The sequence below is a fragment of the Crocuta crocuta genome, unplaced genomic scaffold (genome assembly GCF_008692635.1).
Source record: "Crocuta crocuta isolate KB4526 unplaced genomic scaffold, BGI_CrCroc_1.0 scaffold62, whole genome shotgun sequence".
In the NCBI taxonomy this organism is placed as follows: Eukaryota; Metazoa; Chordata; class Mammalia; order Carnivora; family Hyaenidae; genus Crocuta; species Crocuta crocuta.
The window spans coordinates 8004490-8020000 of NW_027529173.1; the positions used below are offsets into that span (position 1 = coordinate 8004490).

General features: G+C 36.4%; 1 protein-coding gene across 4 annotated transcripts in view; it reads left to right on the plus strand.

Annotated features, from left to right (window-relative positions):
* The first annotated feature begins 457 nt into the window (after nucleotides 1-457).
* ETV1 (ETS variant transcription factor 1) overlaps nucleotides 458-15511 on the plus strand; it is a 91711-nt gene continuing 76657 nt past the window's right edge. Inside the window, exons 1-6 of one of the 4 annotated variants that reach the window (XM_077757673.1) lie at nucleotides 458-552; nucleotides 1654-1850; nucleotides 1980-2111; nucleotides 2918-3005; nucleotides 4408-4455; nucleotides 13629-13682. In XM_077757673.1, coding sequence (XP_077613799.1) covers nucleotides 2067-2111; nucleotides 2918-3005; nucleotides 4408-4455; nucleotides 13629-13682 — 235 coding nt within the window. In that variant the 5' untranslated portion in view covers nucleotides 458-552; nucleotides 1654-1850; nucleotides 1980-2066. Of the gene's footprint in view, nucleotides 553-1496; nucleotides 1556-1653; nucleotides 1851-1979; nucleotides 2112-2917; nucleotides 3006-4407; nucleotides 4456-13628; nucleotides 13683-15511 lie in introns of those variants that run through there. The other 3 variants (XM_077757672.1, XM_077757674.1, XM_077757676.1) reach the window with 3 other exon arrangements.

Genomic DNA, 15511 nt, shown 5'->3' on the forward strand with positions numbered 1-15511 from the left:
GGGAATGCACCGTGGGTGTCCTTGCTGTCTACAGTGAATGGGTGTTTCCCCAGTAACACTTTTTCTGTTGTTTATTTAAAAAAAATTTTTTTGACGTAGGTATTTACCCTCCTATTTCCTCCCATGAGTCCAGAAATGAATCTTTTGTGCTCCTACTCTCATTTTAACGCTTCTCCATAACGTTCCATTTAAGGGACGAAACTTTCTAGAAATTGAGAGCTGCAGCACGTTTCCCTACGGGCGGAACAGCTGCCGGAAACGTCCTTCGGTCTGGTCGCCATCAGTATCACAAGTTAATTTCAACACAGTGCACCAAGTCCCTGGTCCCGTCCCCACGGCCTCCCATCCACGGTTGGGCCGAGCCTGCTTTCTAAGCGACTTTTTACATCTCCAAGCCCCCATAGGCGCGGCAGAGCGAGTGGTTTGGGTCGCAGCCCTCACTTGTTAACGTCCCGATCTTTGTCCTTGAAACCCGAGCCCCATCACCGCTCGCCCCCAACTCCCGGCTTGGGCTGTTTAGAAGCTGGAGAGGAAGTGAAAGCGTCAAGTACAGTAAGTGACACCCTCCGCCTCCCTGTATACATAACAAAAGCTCAGGAAACGTTCGAGTCCCTAGGATATCCGAGCCACCCCGTTCCCTCCCCGCTCCTCCCCACCTCCCTAGTGGACTGGAAGTACCTTGTCCCAGTGCACTCGTGGGACACATTTGTTTTTTATACTTTTCTTCACCTAGGTTGCTCTGTGGTCCTAATTCTCCTTCCCAGTAGACCCCCTCCTGACAGGCAGTTCCTCAGCTGCCAGGTGCTTTGACTCATAGATTCTTTATTTTACTGTCTCATGAACGATACTATCTTGTTTTACTTGAGGGATGGCTGCTAAAAAGAAATGTTTTTGATAAATCATTATGGTGGTGCTGGATGTTGAAACACGGGAAAGGAATTTGGGCCAAAAGCTTAGTGGGAACGAGGCTACAGAGCGAGGTGGGCTCCTTATCAGGTTAAAAGTACGGGGGGCTGGAGATCTAGAGGAAGGTGGTTCGTAGGAATAAGGAGGCAAGGGGTTGGTGGATCGCACTTCAGAGTCTATACCCGAACCGAACAAAAGTGCTCTAGGGAATCAGCCCTGTAGTGGACCAGACACACCAGTAAGGAGAACTAGCGACACATGGCTTCAGTGTCCCGGGCGCCTTAACAATAAGCAGCGGGTTAGAAAGGCAGCTGATTTCCTCCTGGGCGTTTGCAGGCTGTGGACCCAGCGCCAGCCCGCAGCACATCCGTGTAGGCAGAGGGGCGCGAGGGATCCAGGAGAAGGGGCAGCGAGCCGCCTGATTGACAGCTCGAAATCTGATCTTGTGAAAGAGACGCGGAGCCAATGGGAGGCAGCGATCCATCAGTTTGGATTGGAGGCCCCTGGAGGAGAAGTAGAGGAAAAACCACCGAATTGAGCTCTGTCAGAGGCGCTTTCGGCTTCCAAGGGGGAAGTGCTGGGCAATAATTAATGTTTTTATTAAATTTGGAGGGAATTTTTGCAGCCGTTCGCCTAGCGTGGCCTTCAGGTGGGTCTTTCCAACAACTTTTTATGTCTCTCCAGATAATTGCATGGTTGTGGGTTGCAAAAACTATCCTTATGAAAGAGGTGTCTCCGTCTCTTTAGTCCCGTTAGGTGCAAAGCAAGTCTCGTTGATCGCCATTGCTAGTTTTGCACACGTTTGCGAATCAGAGCTGCCCGGGGTACACCGACCGCGCAGGGAAACATCGAGAGTGTAAATAAATACATCGCCTCTTGTTCGGATTTTTGCTACTGCCGAAAATATGTAAATTGTGAACTCTCTTGGCTCTCTTTGGATCCAGGTGAAGGAGGCTGTGTAGGGAGGGTTATTTTTGTGAATGGGACTCTCGGAGGGTAATTAGCTATGCAAATTCAAGAGCTTCATTCATGATTTTTTTTTTTAGCCTAAAAGCCATCTTGTTCCCCTCTAGGTTGATAGAAGTCCAGATCCCGAGGAAATCTCCAGCTAAATGCTCAAAATATAAAACACTGAGCTGAGCTTTGCGAAGAGCAGCAGAATGGATGGATTTTATGACCAGCAAGTGCCTTACATGGTCACCAATGTGAGTGATCAGTTCGAAAGTTGCTGTTTATAAACTTGACTCCAACGGAGGGGAGGGGGGGGAGGAGAGAGAGAATGAGAAGGGAGGGGGTAAGGGGGTTGGGATTGCAGATACTTTATCTGCTTTGTTGCCACTGTAGGGCGACTCTGCTTCTAGAAGCCCAGTCTTCAAAATGAGCTTACCTTTCAGTGATTTGGATAAGGCATAGTTTTGTTTTTAAGACCCCCCCCCTTTTTTTTTTCTGTTTAAAGTGCCCAAGATGAGTGGAAGAGGAGACGGAGGGCAGCAGCAGCTGCACTCAAAGTTTTTGGCTGGGTTTGTCTGCCACATTGAAAAGAATGAAGTTGAGACTAATGCTGACACTTTTTGTTTACATGGGGTGTTTTTCTTTCTTTTTTTTTTCTCGTCTCATTTTTTTCCTCATATTTTTCATTTCACCACTCTGTGTTTTTTGTTTTGGGGGGTATCAGAGAGAATAAAACTCATTGTATTATAGTCTAGCTTTGATCTAGCTGAAAACGACTTTAAGTGTAACTGCTTAATGTTGTTTTGATGCCGAGATGCCATGAACACAGGACTGATAAGTCGTAGTGTGTTCCGCTTCGCTGGGAACAACTCTCCCTGGTTGTTGAATTCTCAGCTTTCACTGTCAGATGAATGCAGAAAATGAAGATTAGTTTGAATTCTATGGACTTTTATTTTTCTATGTAGAGGACCTAGTAGACTTATGTATGCATGTGTTTTTGTGTGTGTGACATCTGAGGTTTACATATTTTTTTAAAGAATTTTTTTCTTTCCCTTTGTAGAATCAGCGTGGGAGAAATTGTAACGAGAAACCAACAAATGTCAGGAAAAGAAAATTCATTAACAGAGATCTGGCTCATGATTCAGAAGGTGAGGTTTGATTTTGAGCTGAATCCCCCCCCCCCTTACCTATACTCGCCACCCTCATAAAGAAGAGGAACCCTTCAGTCTTAGCTTAAAAATAATACTCTTTCAAATTACCGCATTTAACTGAGACTTTTACTTGGAGCAATTACCATAATGTGACAGTTTGCATTGGAGGGCATTTTATGGCCCTGTCACAAACTAATGAAAGAAGGAAATGAAAACTTAACAGTGACATCCTTCTTTTAATCATTCTTTTGTGTTTAAATACTTATCCATATGGTATATAACTAATCCCATACACTAAGGTAACAGTTTTAAAATATCCAACACAGTGGGACAGAAGCAGCAATGTATACTACTTAATTTTTCCTTTTTACTTTATTAGAAGTAAAACATATAAATGATTGTTTGAGGTCCTATTCCCCTTACACTGAAACCATATACCATTATAAAACTTTTCATGGATGATTTCGATGACTACGTGGTGAGGTCTTAGTATCCTGTTTATAGGCCTTCAAGAATTCATCAAATCATAATTAAGGCCTAATTAATAATTATAATAACTATTTGAAAAATTAGATTACAGATTTTTTTTTTAAATGCACTATTGGTTAGAAGGTCAATATATTATAAACTATTCCGGCCATATGGGAGCATTCATAATGAACTTAATCTACTTAGATTTAATTACCAAAGTTCGGTTTGCCATTTTGATTAGGTATATTGAATTCTGAAACTTAACTCAAATCTTCATCCATATTGGACACCCTTCTCCCTCCCACTCTGACAGAATACACAGTTTTGGACTTGATAATAAACAGGTGCCAGGGAATTACCTCACTGACTTTGTAGAACCTATTGATGTAGACATTTTCCTCTAAAATATTGTATTTAAAAGTTGTCCCTTTTAGTTTTGAGGCACTGAACCTCAAAACATACAGTGCTTTAAAAATTATGCCATGTTCTGTTAAATCTTTTATATAAGATCCAGGAGAGAAAAAGAAAATGATTTGCAGCCTTTCTAATCTTTCCCCTTGAAGAGTTGACTCTATTTAAGAAAGCTTTACGTGGATAGACACGCCTTCACCTCGGCCTTTTTGTGAATCCTAGTGTATGTGTGTTTGGTGTCCCTGATCGTATTTTTTAAGTTTTAGGTTCAAAGGAGGGAAATCCTGCCTTTATTATTTATTTCACTAAAAGAATTTTTTAAAGAAGCATTGCTTACTAGCAATTACAATGGCAGGGTTATTGAGCTATTTAAGTCATGATTCCTATTTTCTTTTTATATTGACTCCCCTCCCTAAATTAAATTGATATTTAATACCAATTACATGACAAACATTTCCATTTAATGGAGCCTAAAGGTTTTCAAATTTTTTGTTTATGTCTTTGACTTGTTTTTTAGAACTCTTTCAAGATCTAAGTCAATTACAGGAAACATGGCTTGCAGAAGGTAAGGCAAAAAAACTGCTTTAAAAGGAGGGCAAAAGCAACTCTAGAAGGGGGAAAAAAAGTCCTGAACTTGCTGTCTTAATGTTCAACCCAATTAATTGAGCTCTAAAAGAGCCACCTCATGTGTCATGCATACATTAGAGTCTCTGATGAGTTTGTCTTTGGGGACTCTGGGGCTGCACTACCCAGTGTCATCACAAATTACCAGGAGAAATTGCTTCCAGCTCACAATCACATCTGCTTTTGGCAAGAACTAATGCACCAAGACTTCAAGTTCTAAGCCTCTGTTCAGATTTTAATTGCAATTGATCAGGTTTATATTATTGTACCTCGAGAGACCTCCTAGAGCCAGAACCCGGCTTGCTGTTTCTTTTAGAGCAGCGCATATCATTATTTGGTGTTCTGGTGGAGGACTTTTCTGATGGCAGAAATTAGTTTCTCTGGGTTCATCAGGACGGGATGCTTCAAGATTTAAGTGCAAGTGTCTTCTTTCCACCTTGTTCACAACACAGAACGTTAGGTGTGTATGCAATACTTAGGAAATCTATGGCTTTAAAAGAAATCTTTGGGGGATTTAAGGATTGAAAAAATGTTTTCTATTTGTTACTATTATGTGATAGTTGTTGAAACTGGTTTTTGCTTTTATGTCACTTTCATTAGGATTCATTTAAGACAGCAAGGTGACATCTAAAGGCAGTACTTTTATTTTTAGTTACTTTCTAGTAAAATTTTGTGCTGCAACCTATTGTATCTTTTATTGGGTACAACTTTATTTTACAGGAACAATGAGATAATGCTTCAATAAGGTTTAATACAACTTGAGAAATGCCTAATGTTGAGGGACTTTTGTTAGTGTCCATAATTTAAAATTTTTCGGATTTGTCATCATAATAAATGTGAAATATTAATTTTATCCTATGATATGTTTTATGGGGAACAAAAAGAAAATTATACATATTTAAGCACTGAGTCTAATTTGTATTTCTGTCTGTTATATGGATATGCAGTTTTCAGAACAGATTTTTAAGATTGTTGGAAGATGAGAGAGGGTCTCTTTAAATGGAACTCAAGTGTTGTTCTTGCTACTTTGAGGCTGGCTGCAGTGTTTTACCGGGGTCTTGCTTGCTGTTCATCAAGTTGCTGTTAGCATGTAAAATAAGTTTCTTTGTTTTGCTGATATTCTTGTTCTCTTAAAAGCTTTTGCAATCTTTATAAATCTTTTAAGTTAAATAGCTTTCCTAGTAGCCCTTTGAAAGGGTGATTGAATTTGCATGTTCATAAAAGGTGAGTATTAATTAAAGTTTTAGTTACATTTAAAGGTCATTTTGCTTGTCTCTGTAAATGAAATTTATTGCAATAGATTACTTAGTATTGCAACATGAACCATGCATTAAAACTTAACTTTTTCCGAAAAATTTGCACAGAGGTCCTTGTATTAACCTTGATCTGTTAGTTTTGCAAAGTTCAAGGTTGTGAGAACATTACGTTTAGGAGGACATTTGTTTCCTTGTCTAAAATAATTGGAAATATCTAGTTTAATTGTTCTCGAAGGTTTGTTGGTCTTAGATGTTTAAGTCTCATTGATTCCAAGGCGGTACACTTGCTGGCAGATTTTGAATGTGCATAGCAACTCTCTTTCTAGAATTTTAAAATGTGGATTCTGTGACAGACTCTTGCCATTTTATAATCAGTTTTACTACAGTCTCTTACTTTTGTTTATTTGTTGCTCCGGTAAGTGATTTGAATAACTTATCCAAGTTAATCTTTTTTAAAACACTGCACTGCATATATTCTTACCCATGATTATTAACGTACCTATAAATCAGATCTGAGAGATTTAGCTTTATGTAAAACAAACCTGGAAAATGATGTATTTGGAGGAACATGGACTTTTACGTAGAAAATAATTCATAAGCTTAAATAAGTTAAGGAATTAATCCTCAGGGTGTTTTAGTGAATACCCAGGTGAGCGACTGTTTACAAACTATGGATATGATTGCATTTTAGAATAATGCAAACAGTTTTCAAAATAGTTTACCTTAATTTATTCTATCATGATAGAAACAGTGCTGTTAATATGAATTTTTAAATCTTACTAATGGAGAGTTCTTTTTTTACTACTTGTTAATAGACTGCACATTTATTTGTATTTTTAGCAATTCTGTTTAATAATAATATTTGCTTTAACATTTTAACTTGACTTATCCCACATCTTGAACTAAGAAGAGATCTTAAAATTACAGTCGGTTATTTGTAGCTAGATTTGTCTATTTATGTCCCTCTGGACATCCACAAATTAAAACATTACCAAATTGGCAGACTTTGAACTGTTTCTATATTTCTTTTCATAATGCTTGGTAGCCAAAAACGTGACCAAGGGATTTTAAGGCATCTTGACCCTTTTAAAAAAGATCATGGGCAGTTAACCAAGTTCCTCTCAAGAGTTGGAAACCCACTGGGAAGTTTAACAGGTCTAAAAATCTTATTAGATATAAGAGTCAAGTAGTGTTGTATGAAAATCATGTTTTTAAAAAGTTATCAAAGCCTTTAAATACTTGGGAAATGATATATCCTAGAGTGTTTAATTTGTTTTTTTTCCTGTAAGAATTTTTATAAATTAGATTCAAAGTGCAACATGGGGATTAGTCATAGGTAAAATATTATGGATTATGAAATGTGTTTTATGTCTAAGGACAAATTGGGATAGATAAGGGAGGACTATTTGAGGGTGAAGGTTGGAGCCAGTATTTTCAATTTACTAAAGTCCTCTAATTTAGGGGAAAGAATGGGAATATATTTTAAATTTTAGGCAGGGATCAAAAATATGTGAAGAATATAACTTTATATTAGAATCACTTTTAAGTACTAACACTGCAATTTAAATGCTGTTAACTTGTATACCACAATTTAATATATTCACATTTCATTCTGAAGAAAATTGGAAAGATATTTTCAGTGACCAGAGTAGCACTTCAAAAAATAATGTGTCTATGTTAAGTTTTGCCATGGTTGCTTTATATTATAATTTTACTATGTACAATTCTTTATTGATTCTTTGTCTTTTGAATTAGATTGCTACTGACAGAAAGGCAATTTCAGTTATTTGATTTCATGAAATAATGAGTTCATATATCAATCCTATCAACATCATGGTAACGTCTTACTCTGAACAACCTGTTTTAAGTGGTGCTTTAGTGATAGTGTCCTAGAAATTCACAGTTAAAATGGCCCCGTTTGTGTGTTAGGAAGATAAATAGAAGGATATAAAATTGAGTTTAAAAAGGATTGCATTCTTCCAAAGTTGCTTACTAGAGCTTACCTACTATAACATAACTTAAAGGGAAACCATAAATTTCCTATGTTTCTACATAAATTTCCTATGTATCTACATAAATTTTCTATGTAAATACATAGCAACTTTTGAACTTCGTTTTTGGTATGGGTCTAGCCATTCTAGAGGTTCCCTTTCATCAGTAATATTAAGGACAAAAGTCAACAGTGATTCGCTAACACAGGGTAGATGTTTTTCAATGGTGTTACAGTAAGTCAAGTTTTCTGGTGCCCCCACACTTAAATCTAAGTTTTCTCTTCAAGAACAGGCTTTCTATACCAAAGGTTATTGCTTCCTGCAGATAAGGCTTTTTTTTTTTCCTTTTGTCTTGTTTGACCTTCAAATAATAGGTTGACTTAACAGTAGAGATGTCTGCCTTTACTTCAGTGGCTGATACTAAATGTACATTCAAAATAGTTTCTTATGAAGCCCCTTTAAATAATAGATGCTGTTGTTACTCGCTATACATAATGCCATCAACAATGTACAGTGGTCCTAATGTACTCATTTTTATTTTTCAAAAATTATAACTGTTTCTTGTTGAAACGGAACATAAATTGGATATGTGCACATTAATGTATTGCTTTTTCTTTTAAATGTGATCCAGTAAAAACTAAAGATTTTAAAAACTACATTATGTTGTGTGGTTTTTGTAAAAAAGGAAATGAGAATAAAGCATTAAATTACAGAAGTCCATTCTATTTCTTAGTATTGAGCAAGAATAGTTTCTTGTGCAGGGGGAGGGAGTGCTACCCCTCTTTTTGTTGTACCAGGATATACTCTAAAACATGAGAACAAGGCTTCTCTTTTGGACTTGATTAAAAGATAGCAGGTAGAGTAAATACCATATTTCTAAATGTTTATTGGAATTCTCTAAGTGCCTTTTTATCTAGGGTTTACTTGCAATGCTCCCTCCCCCCTCCAAAAAAACCCCCCAAAAACCCAAACTTTGTTTAGATAGAACTTGGATTTGGTCTAGTTTAGATACAGTTTTTCCAGAAGGTCCTAATAAGTGTTAATGAAGTACTGCTTTTCTGGTTCAGTTACAAGAAATGTGTCATTTTTTGAATTTCACAATATAACTATTCCCTTTGACCTGTGTACAAGCTGGTAATTAAAATGGTAATAATAATAAAGTCAGAGCTCCGTAGTATTAGAGAAAATAGAAGACGGCTCTTAAGACTTGCTCAAGTTTTTACGTCACTGTAGGTCAGTTTAGTGTTAGGAATTCAAGCTGCTTTGAGACTAAAGACAACTAAAACTTATGGTTTGCTTTCTTTTAGAGCATCAAGTATTAAAGATGTCTTTGTCATGCAGAAACAGCTCTCTCTCTTTTTTTGTCTCTTTAAATATGTTTATACTACCGTATTAATTAATGCTTATACATTGGTACAATCTTTTTAGTTTTAAAAGCGGATGTGGTGTAAAACCAGGCTTAGTGGCTTCATGATTATTTTGTTCCGTGGCCTGAAGCTTCATTTTAGGATTACACAGAATACCACTGTGCAAAGGTTGATTTTCTTGTTTTACCTTTATTTAAAATAAAATTTAAGTTTATTCAGAGCAACTCGTTTCTAATTCTTTGATTCAAAGTGAAATGCTACAAAGTTCAGCAATAATCTATTCTAATTTCAGGATAAAGAAAATTTGAATAATAGGCAAGAAAAACAAGGCATTTCTTTAATGATTTTTTTCCATCCTTTCTTCCTCTGTCCCTGTCTCCACTCTCTTAGTTCCTTCCCTCCTTTCTTTCATCCTTCCCTTTCTCCTTTTTTCCTAGCTTTAGACATTTAAATTTTTGTGACAAGTTACCCAATAAAGCGGGATACATTAAATCAGTCTGTCTGTCTATCTGTCTATCATCTATCTGTCTGTAGATCTCTAGATCTCTAGATAGATTTAATTTTGTAAACTTGTCATTTACTTAAATGTATACCTTAATGAATCCGAGCCGTATTTGAGATAGAGCAATAAGATGGATGTGTTTATTGCAAGTTCAAGTTGACTCGCTTTAGCTCTCTGGAAGGGTGTGACATGAAAAGATTGCGGTTGGGCCACATGGCTCATGCTGGACTGGGTTTTTGTGAATGGAGGCAGAACTCCAGTTTTGCCTGCTTGTCTGGAGGAATTGCTGAGGAGATCAGCTGTCTCATTCACAGGCAGAAAGAATGACTCATACATCTTCCGCCTTGTTTGGCTCCAGGTCATTGTTACAGTGGATAGAACTGGTTTTAATTAAATATTAACCCCTTTTATACTTGACATTTGTTCCGTTTGTAATTTTCCCACTTTTTTCCCTAGCTTTAAAAGAAAACTTCACGGACACCTAGTGTGTAAGAAACAGGTTGCCTGCAGCCAACCTTGGAAAATATTTAAACCCTCCCCTTTTCTTAAGTGATGATTATTTCATCTGAAACTTCAAAATAAGCATGCAATAAAGGGACTCTATTTAAAAACTGCCCCCGTCTCCAGAAGTGTTAGTTAAGAAAGCATGTTGAAACTAAAAATGAGGGTTTGTGATTCTGTGACATCTAGATCATGATTAATACTTTTGTGAGTTTGTTTCTCATACTCTCTATTGCTACGCAGTAAACGGAGAGAGAGAGAGAGAAACAACAACTTTGGATAATAATCTAGGTGAAGCAAATAGCTGAGAGTGCAGATTCTACCCTTTTAAAGCTCAAGTCCTGAGACTTGATGGCAACTTGTCTATTAATGTGCAATGAACTGATAGAGCCGCTCCAGCTTTTACCAATAAAATCCACATGCTTAATCTTCTTGAAAGCCTTTTATTGGTCTTTTGGTATATACTTTTCCCCCTTGTCTTTTCTTACTCTTCCCCTTCCTCTTTAATTACACGGTGTGGGGAAACATTTTCATTCCCCAAAGGTGATTATTCCAAGCATAGTTTATAATAGATAGCAGTGAAAATAGTATTGTTTAAAAAGTTGGCCTTTATTGTTAATTTTCCACTTTGGAGTTGGTATGGCTTGCCACAAATTTTCAGGCAGCTGTAGTTTGCTACTTCACAGTATTCCCGTGAATTGAGGAAAAAAGGAAACGCATGATACGAGTGTGGCAATACTTTGTCATATTTTCCTTGCCCAGATCCAACGTGTGTTTTTCGTTAACTGCTTTCCTTTTACTTGAACTTGAAATTAGAAGTATACTTAAGCCTTTGTCTATTTAAGTAGCATGCTGCTTCATTTGGTCTATTCAGTTTCTTAAGATTAGCTTCTGTGAAAATGTGAGTCATATGTTTTTTGTTAAAATTCTGTAATATGTTCAGGCATAAGTGTGAAGTATTTATGCAGTATGTTAGAGAGAACAGAAATAGCAGTTCTTAAAGCAATTCTTATTCTTTTTACAAATTGTTATGCACCTATTTTCTATGTATTTGTGAAGTATAACTTCCAGCTTGTTCTAAAATTTTGCTTTTTTTCCCCTCCAACATATTACAACACGTACCACGTATCCATCAGCGATTTTTATGTCTCTCTTGCCGTGATATATATCACAGAGTTACAATTTTGTCTTATGATAGGAAAAAATAATGTCTAGACTTTAGGACACTCATACCAGCATATTCGGTTACAAATATGTTTTTGTTACTCACCAGCCATTTTTAACTATTCCTGTAAAGGGATATTACATTTTTATTAAATTCTTGTAAGTCTTGGCTTTTAAAAAGCATAGTAATTGCTGTGACTGATAATTTTGCATCTCAATAGTTATGTCTGTTTAGCTGTTAATTTAGAAGGAAAACCAAAACATGTGGCTGTGATGGAAAAACGTGTAGGATTTGGTTCTGTCTACATGCTGTTATTTATTAAATAGATATTGAAAACATTTTTGTATTTTTTTTTTTTGGTGTGAAGGCTCCACTTATACTGCTCTCTGAGAAAAATGAAGCTTATTGTAATGTCAAAAATGTTTACAGTTAGAGAATACTAATGTACCAGTTGTAGCTGTTTTGTTTTGTTTTTTAATCCCTTTCCAGTATAATTCATGAGAGGTGAAGTTGTGTAACATGCATTGTAATGTTGGGAGGGAGGAGTTGTGTGTGTGTGTGTGTGAATTCAAAGAAGTGGGTGGGAGGTGAAAGTTTGGCAAAAGTAAATCACATGTAGAATTCCATGTAATTGTTACAGAAAACCTGTGTTATCACTTTTACACTGAGAAAAAAAGTACAGTTCAGATGGGTTAAATAATGTACGTAGTTTGCATAGATTGGAAGTTATAAAACTATGATTTGAAGTTCGCGTGACTTTAGTTACCCATGGTAGCAAACATTACTGGAATATGAAGGGGAAAAAACATCTCTTCTATTATAGGTTGATCAGTTATAACTTGGAGAAAAGTTCTTCACATTTTTGGTGACAGAGGATAGAATTAGTCTTTAATAAGCTGATACATTGGTTAACAGAGAATGTTGGGAAATAATGTTACATTGTATATATTTTAATACTTGGCAAGATTATCAGTGGTTCTGCTTTTGATAACATGCTATAAATTTTATTGAGCTGGATATTTCCTTTTTTCAAATGTGGTTAAATAAGCCAATATAAAAGAATACTTAATCCTCTTTATGTTGTGTTTCTTTTTTATATAAAATTTTAATATAGAATTTGTTTTTATAGGGAATTTTTCTTAACTTATTCAGCCATCAACACAAAACCTTTTCAGCAGAGAGTGATTCTGTTCATAAACATTCCCCATTCAGAGTAGGCTCTTTTTAAAAAATTAATTGGCATTTATTTTCATATAAATTGACTGGATAAAATGTTTCAACATTAGATAATACTAGTAGGGTAACACTAATACTCACATCAGGGCTAAAATTAAATAGGATAATTCCTATTTTTACCAAATTAAAAGTAACTAACTTCCCTTTTCTGTAGTGTGTTTGTGAGTATGTATATTTGTGTGTGTGCATAAAAACTTGTTTAGTTATATCCTGTCAATTTGGAATAGGTTTTTTTGATGTCTAAATCAACCATGATGAAAATATTTTAGAAGTGAAAAAGTGTACTTGTGTTTTGATTGCTGCTGAATGCATTAAGTCCTTGCTATTCAGTATTTTTTCCCTTTACTAAAAATAGGGAAGGTATTTGACATGAGGATTGATGAACTAGTGATATTTGTTTCATTAGTGTTATATAGTTGCCTGGAAAAGAATTTGCATGAAAAGATTGAGTTTATTTTTATTATTTATACTTCACTGTTATGTAATCACTAAAATACAATATTTTCTTATATATGACCAAAATCAAAGACAGTGCTTTGTTTAAAAAAAAAAGTCTTCTGTAGTATATTTTGGCCAAATTTACATTGAACATTTTTAATTACAGCAGTCTGATTTGCAATAGACCGAATATACCAAAAGCAGGCATTTCTGAAAATGCAGAGGAATGTGTGTAAGTGCATATCGTTTGGAAGAACTGTGTAGTTAATTTAGATGGGCTGCTGACGCACTGGCTGTGGGGAATTGAAATACTTCTTACTTCATTCTGGCAAAGAAGCACTGCAGCTAATAGAAATCCTGTAGCTTCTTCTATTTTGTATGTCTCTCTTTTTTTCCATCTGGCAGGTGATAGTCAGAGGGACCACAACTGCCTCAATTATATTTCTGACATAAATGTTTTCTAGCTGACATCAATGGTTGCTTCTATTTTCCCTCCCAAGTACGGCAGTCAATACCATTTTAAATAGGAGCTCATTGGCAAATAATCATAGGTTTGATCGGAGCCGAAAAAGATCTTACTTGAAAGATCTTACTTGACATTCCTTATGCCTTGGCAGTTTCTCTCTTAATTTTTTTTTTAATTTCTTTTTTTCTTCAGCTCAGGTACCTGACAATGATGAGCAGTTTGTGCCAGACTATCAGGCTGAAAGTTGTAAGTATAGTATGACTCATCTCTTGAATTTTTCTGTCTTTCTTGTTTCCTTCTCTCATTCTTTCTCTCTGGTTGGTTTCTACTTCCCGTGTCTGTTCTTGAATTATGTCGGTACCTTTCTAGCTTACAGTCATGAGGTGATTATATTTGTCAAGTTGTGACATCAGCAGGGTCCCTGTATGATCTGAGCAGAGCTCCAAAGTGTAGCTAAGGAAAACTGTTTTGATTAAAAGATGGTCCTAATCTATGTATTTGGTTAGTATCTTTGGAGAAGAAATAGGGTACGATCCATGAACGTGCAAGTGTTTACTTCCAGTTTTTTTGTTACGTTCCTAAATGCTGGTGGGAGAAAGTCAGTCGTTAATTAACATCCATGTGAGATTATTTACTGAATAACTTATACAAAATTTGTTGGCTCATATTATATTACACTCATGAACGTTCACCTGCTTTCATTTAATTTTTACCTTCGTTTTCTGCTTCCTGGTTACAGTAACACAAATGGAAGTAGCCCTTGGCTTTTCTTAGGGTCCCTTCCGGTTTTTTCTTTCCCTGAGCCTTGCTCTAGGGCCTGTCAGAGAATATGTAAGTTGTGATTCATGGGATGCTCTCCTCCCAGGAATCCCCGAGTGAGCATTATGTTTGTACAAACATGGCTGCCTCGGGGGTTCCTTCTCATATTTACGCTTTGCCATCCTACCAGCTAACGGCGCCTGTTGACCTGAGGTGTAACTAGTAAAGAAAGGAGTATAAATGGCGTCTTGATTATGAGATTGATCTAATAGGTTTTCATTCGTTAGTACCACCTAAAGCTCTAACTTGTTTCACTTTTTTCCAGATCATTGGCAATTTCATATGGGGCAGTATCAATAGCAGCCAGAGATGTTTTTGACCTTAAAATTTATCAAACCCATATTCTCACACCAATATCACACATCTCATATAGATACCTCTGTGACTTTGAGAAATAGATGTCTGTAAGCCAAGTTTTCTCCTTTTGTGTTTGGTATTTTAAATTGCCAGGTGTCAAGAGTTGTGAGACGTTATATCTAGAATTTGTCCTGTGTTTTAGTTCAGCTGCATTAAAATTTTTTTTTGGTTTAATTGTGGTAAAATATGCATAACAGAAAAATTTACCATTTTAGCTATATTTTAAGTGTGCAGTTCAGTGGCACTCCTGTTGTTATGCAAACATGGACACTGGCCACCCCCAGAACTTCCTCATCATCTCACACTGAAACCCTATGCTCACTTATTGAAAACTAACTTCCCCACTGCCCCCAGCCCCTGGTAACTGCTCTTCTATCAGCTTGATTTTTGATCTGAGAATTTTGTGTGCTATTTAATGTCTGAATATAGTTATTAGAAGACGATTTCAAGAAACCTATTCACCAATGCTATAGAACTAATTAGAGACTCTTAGGAATTCCCAGAACAATGACAGATAAGGATGCTGGCTAGGCAAGGTCTTCCTTTCTTTGCAATGTGGGAAGGGAACGGTCACATTTCTAGCATTTCTCTTTCTGGACATTTGGGTTCTTTCTAAAAGCTAAACCCGTCATCTGAGTGGGAGAATTATTCTCATTGAGTCATTTTACATCTGAAGAAATTGGTAATGATTCCAATACTATACCAAATGCCACGGTAACATCACTACCAAAAAAAAAAATGTTCCTTTTCTTATTTGATGTCCTTTCAGTTTTTCAAATTCTTGACTCTTTCGTTTCCTTGAACTCTGTCTTCTCTTGGTCCACGGTGGGGTGACTTTTTCCTTTCCCTTTTTACTACTTTGGCAACTCCTTTTCACTCCACTCATCTTCCTGCTTGCC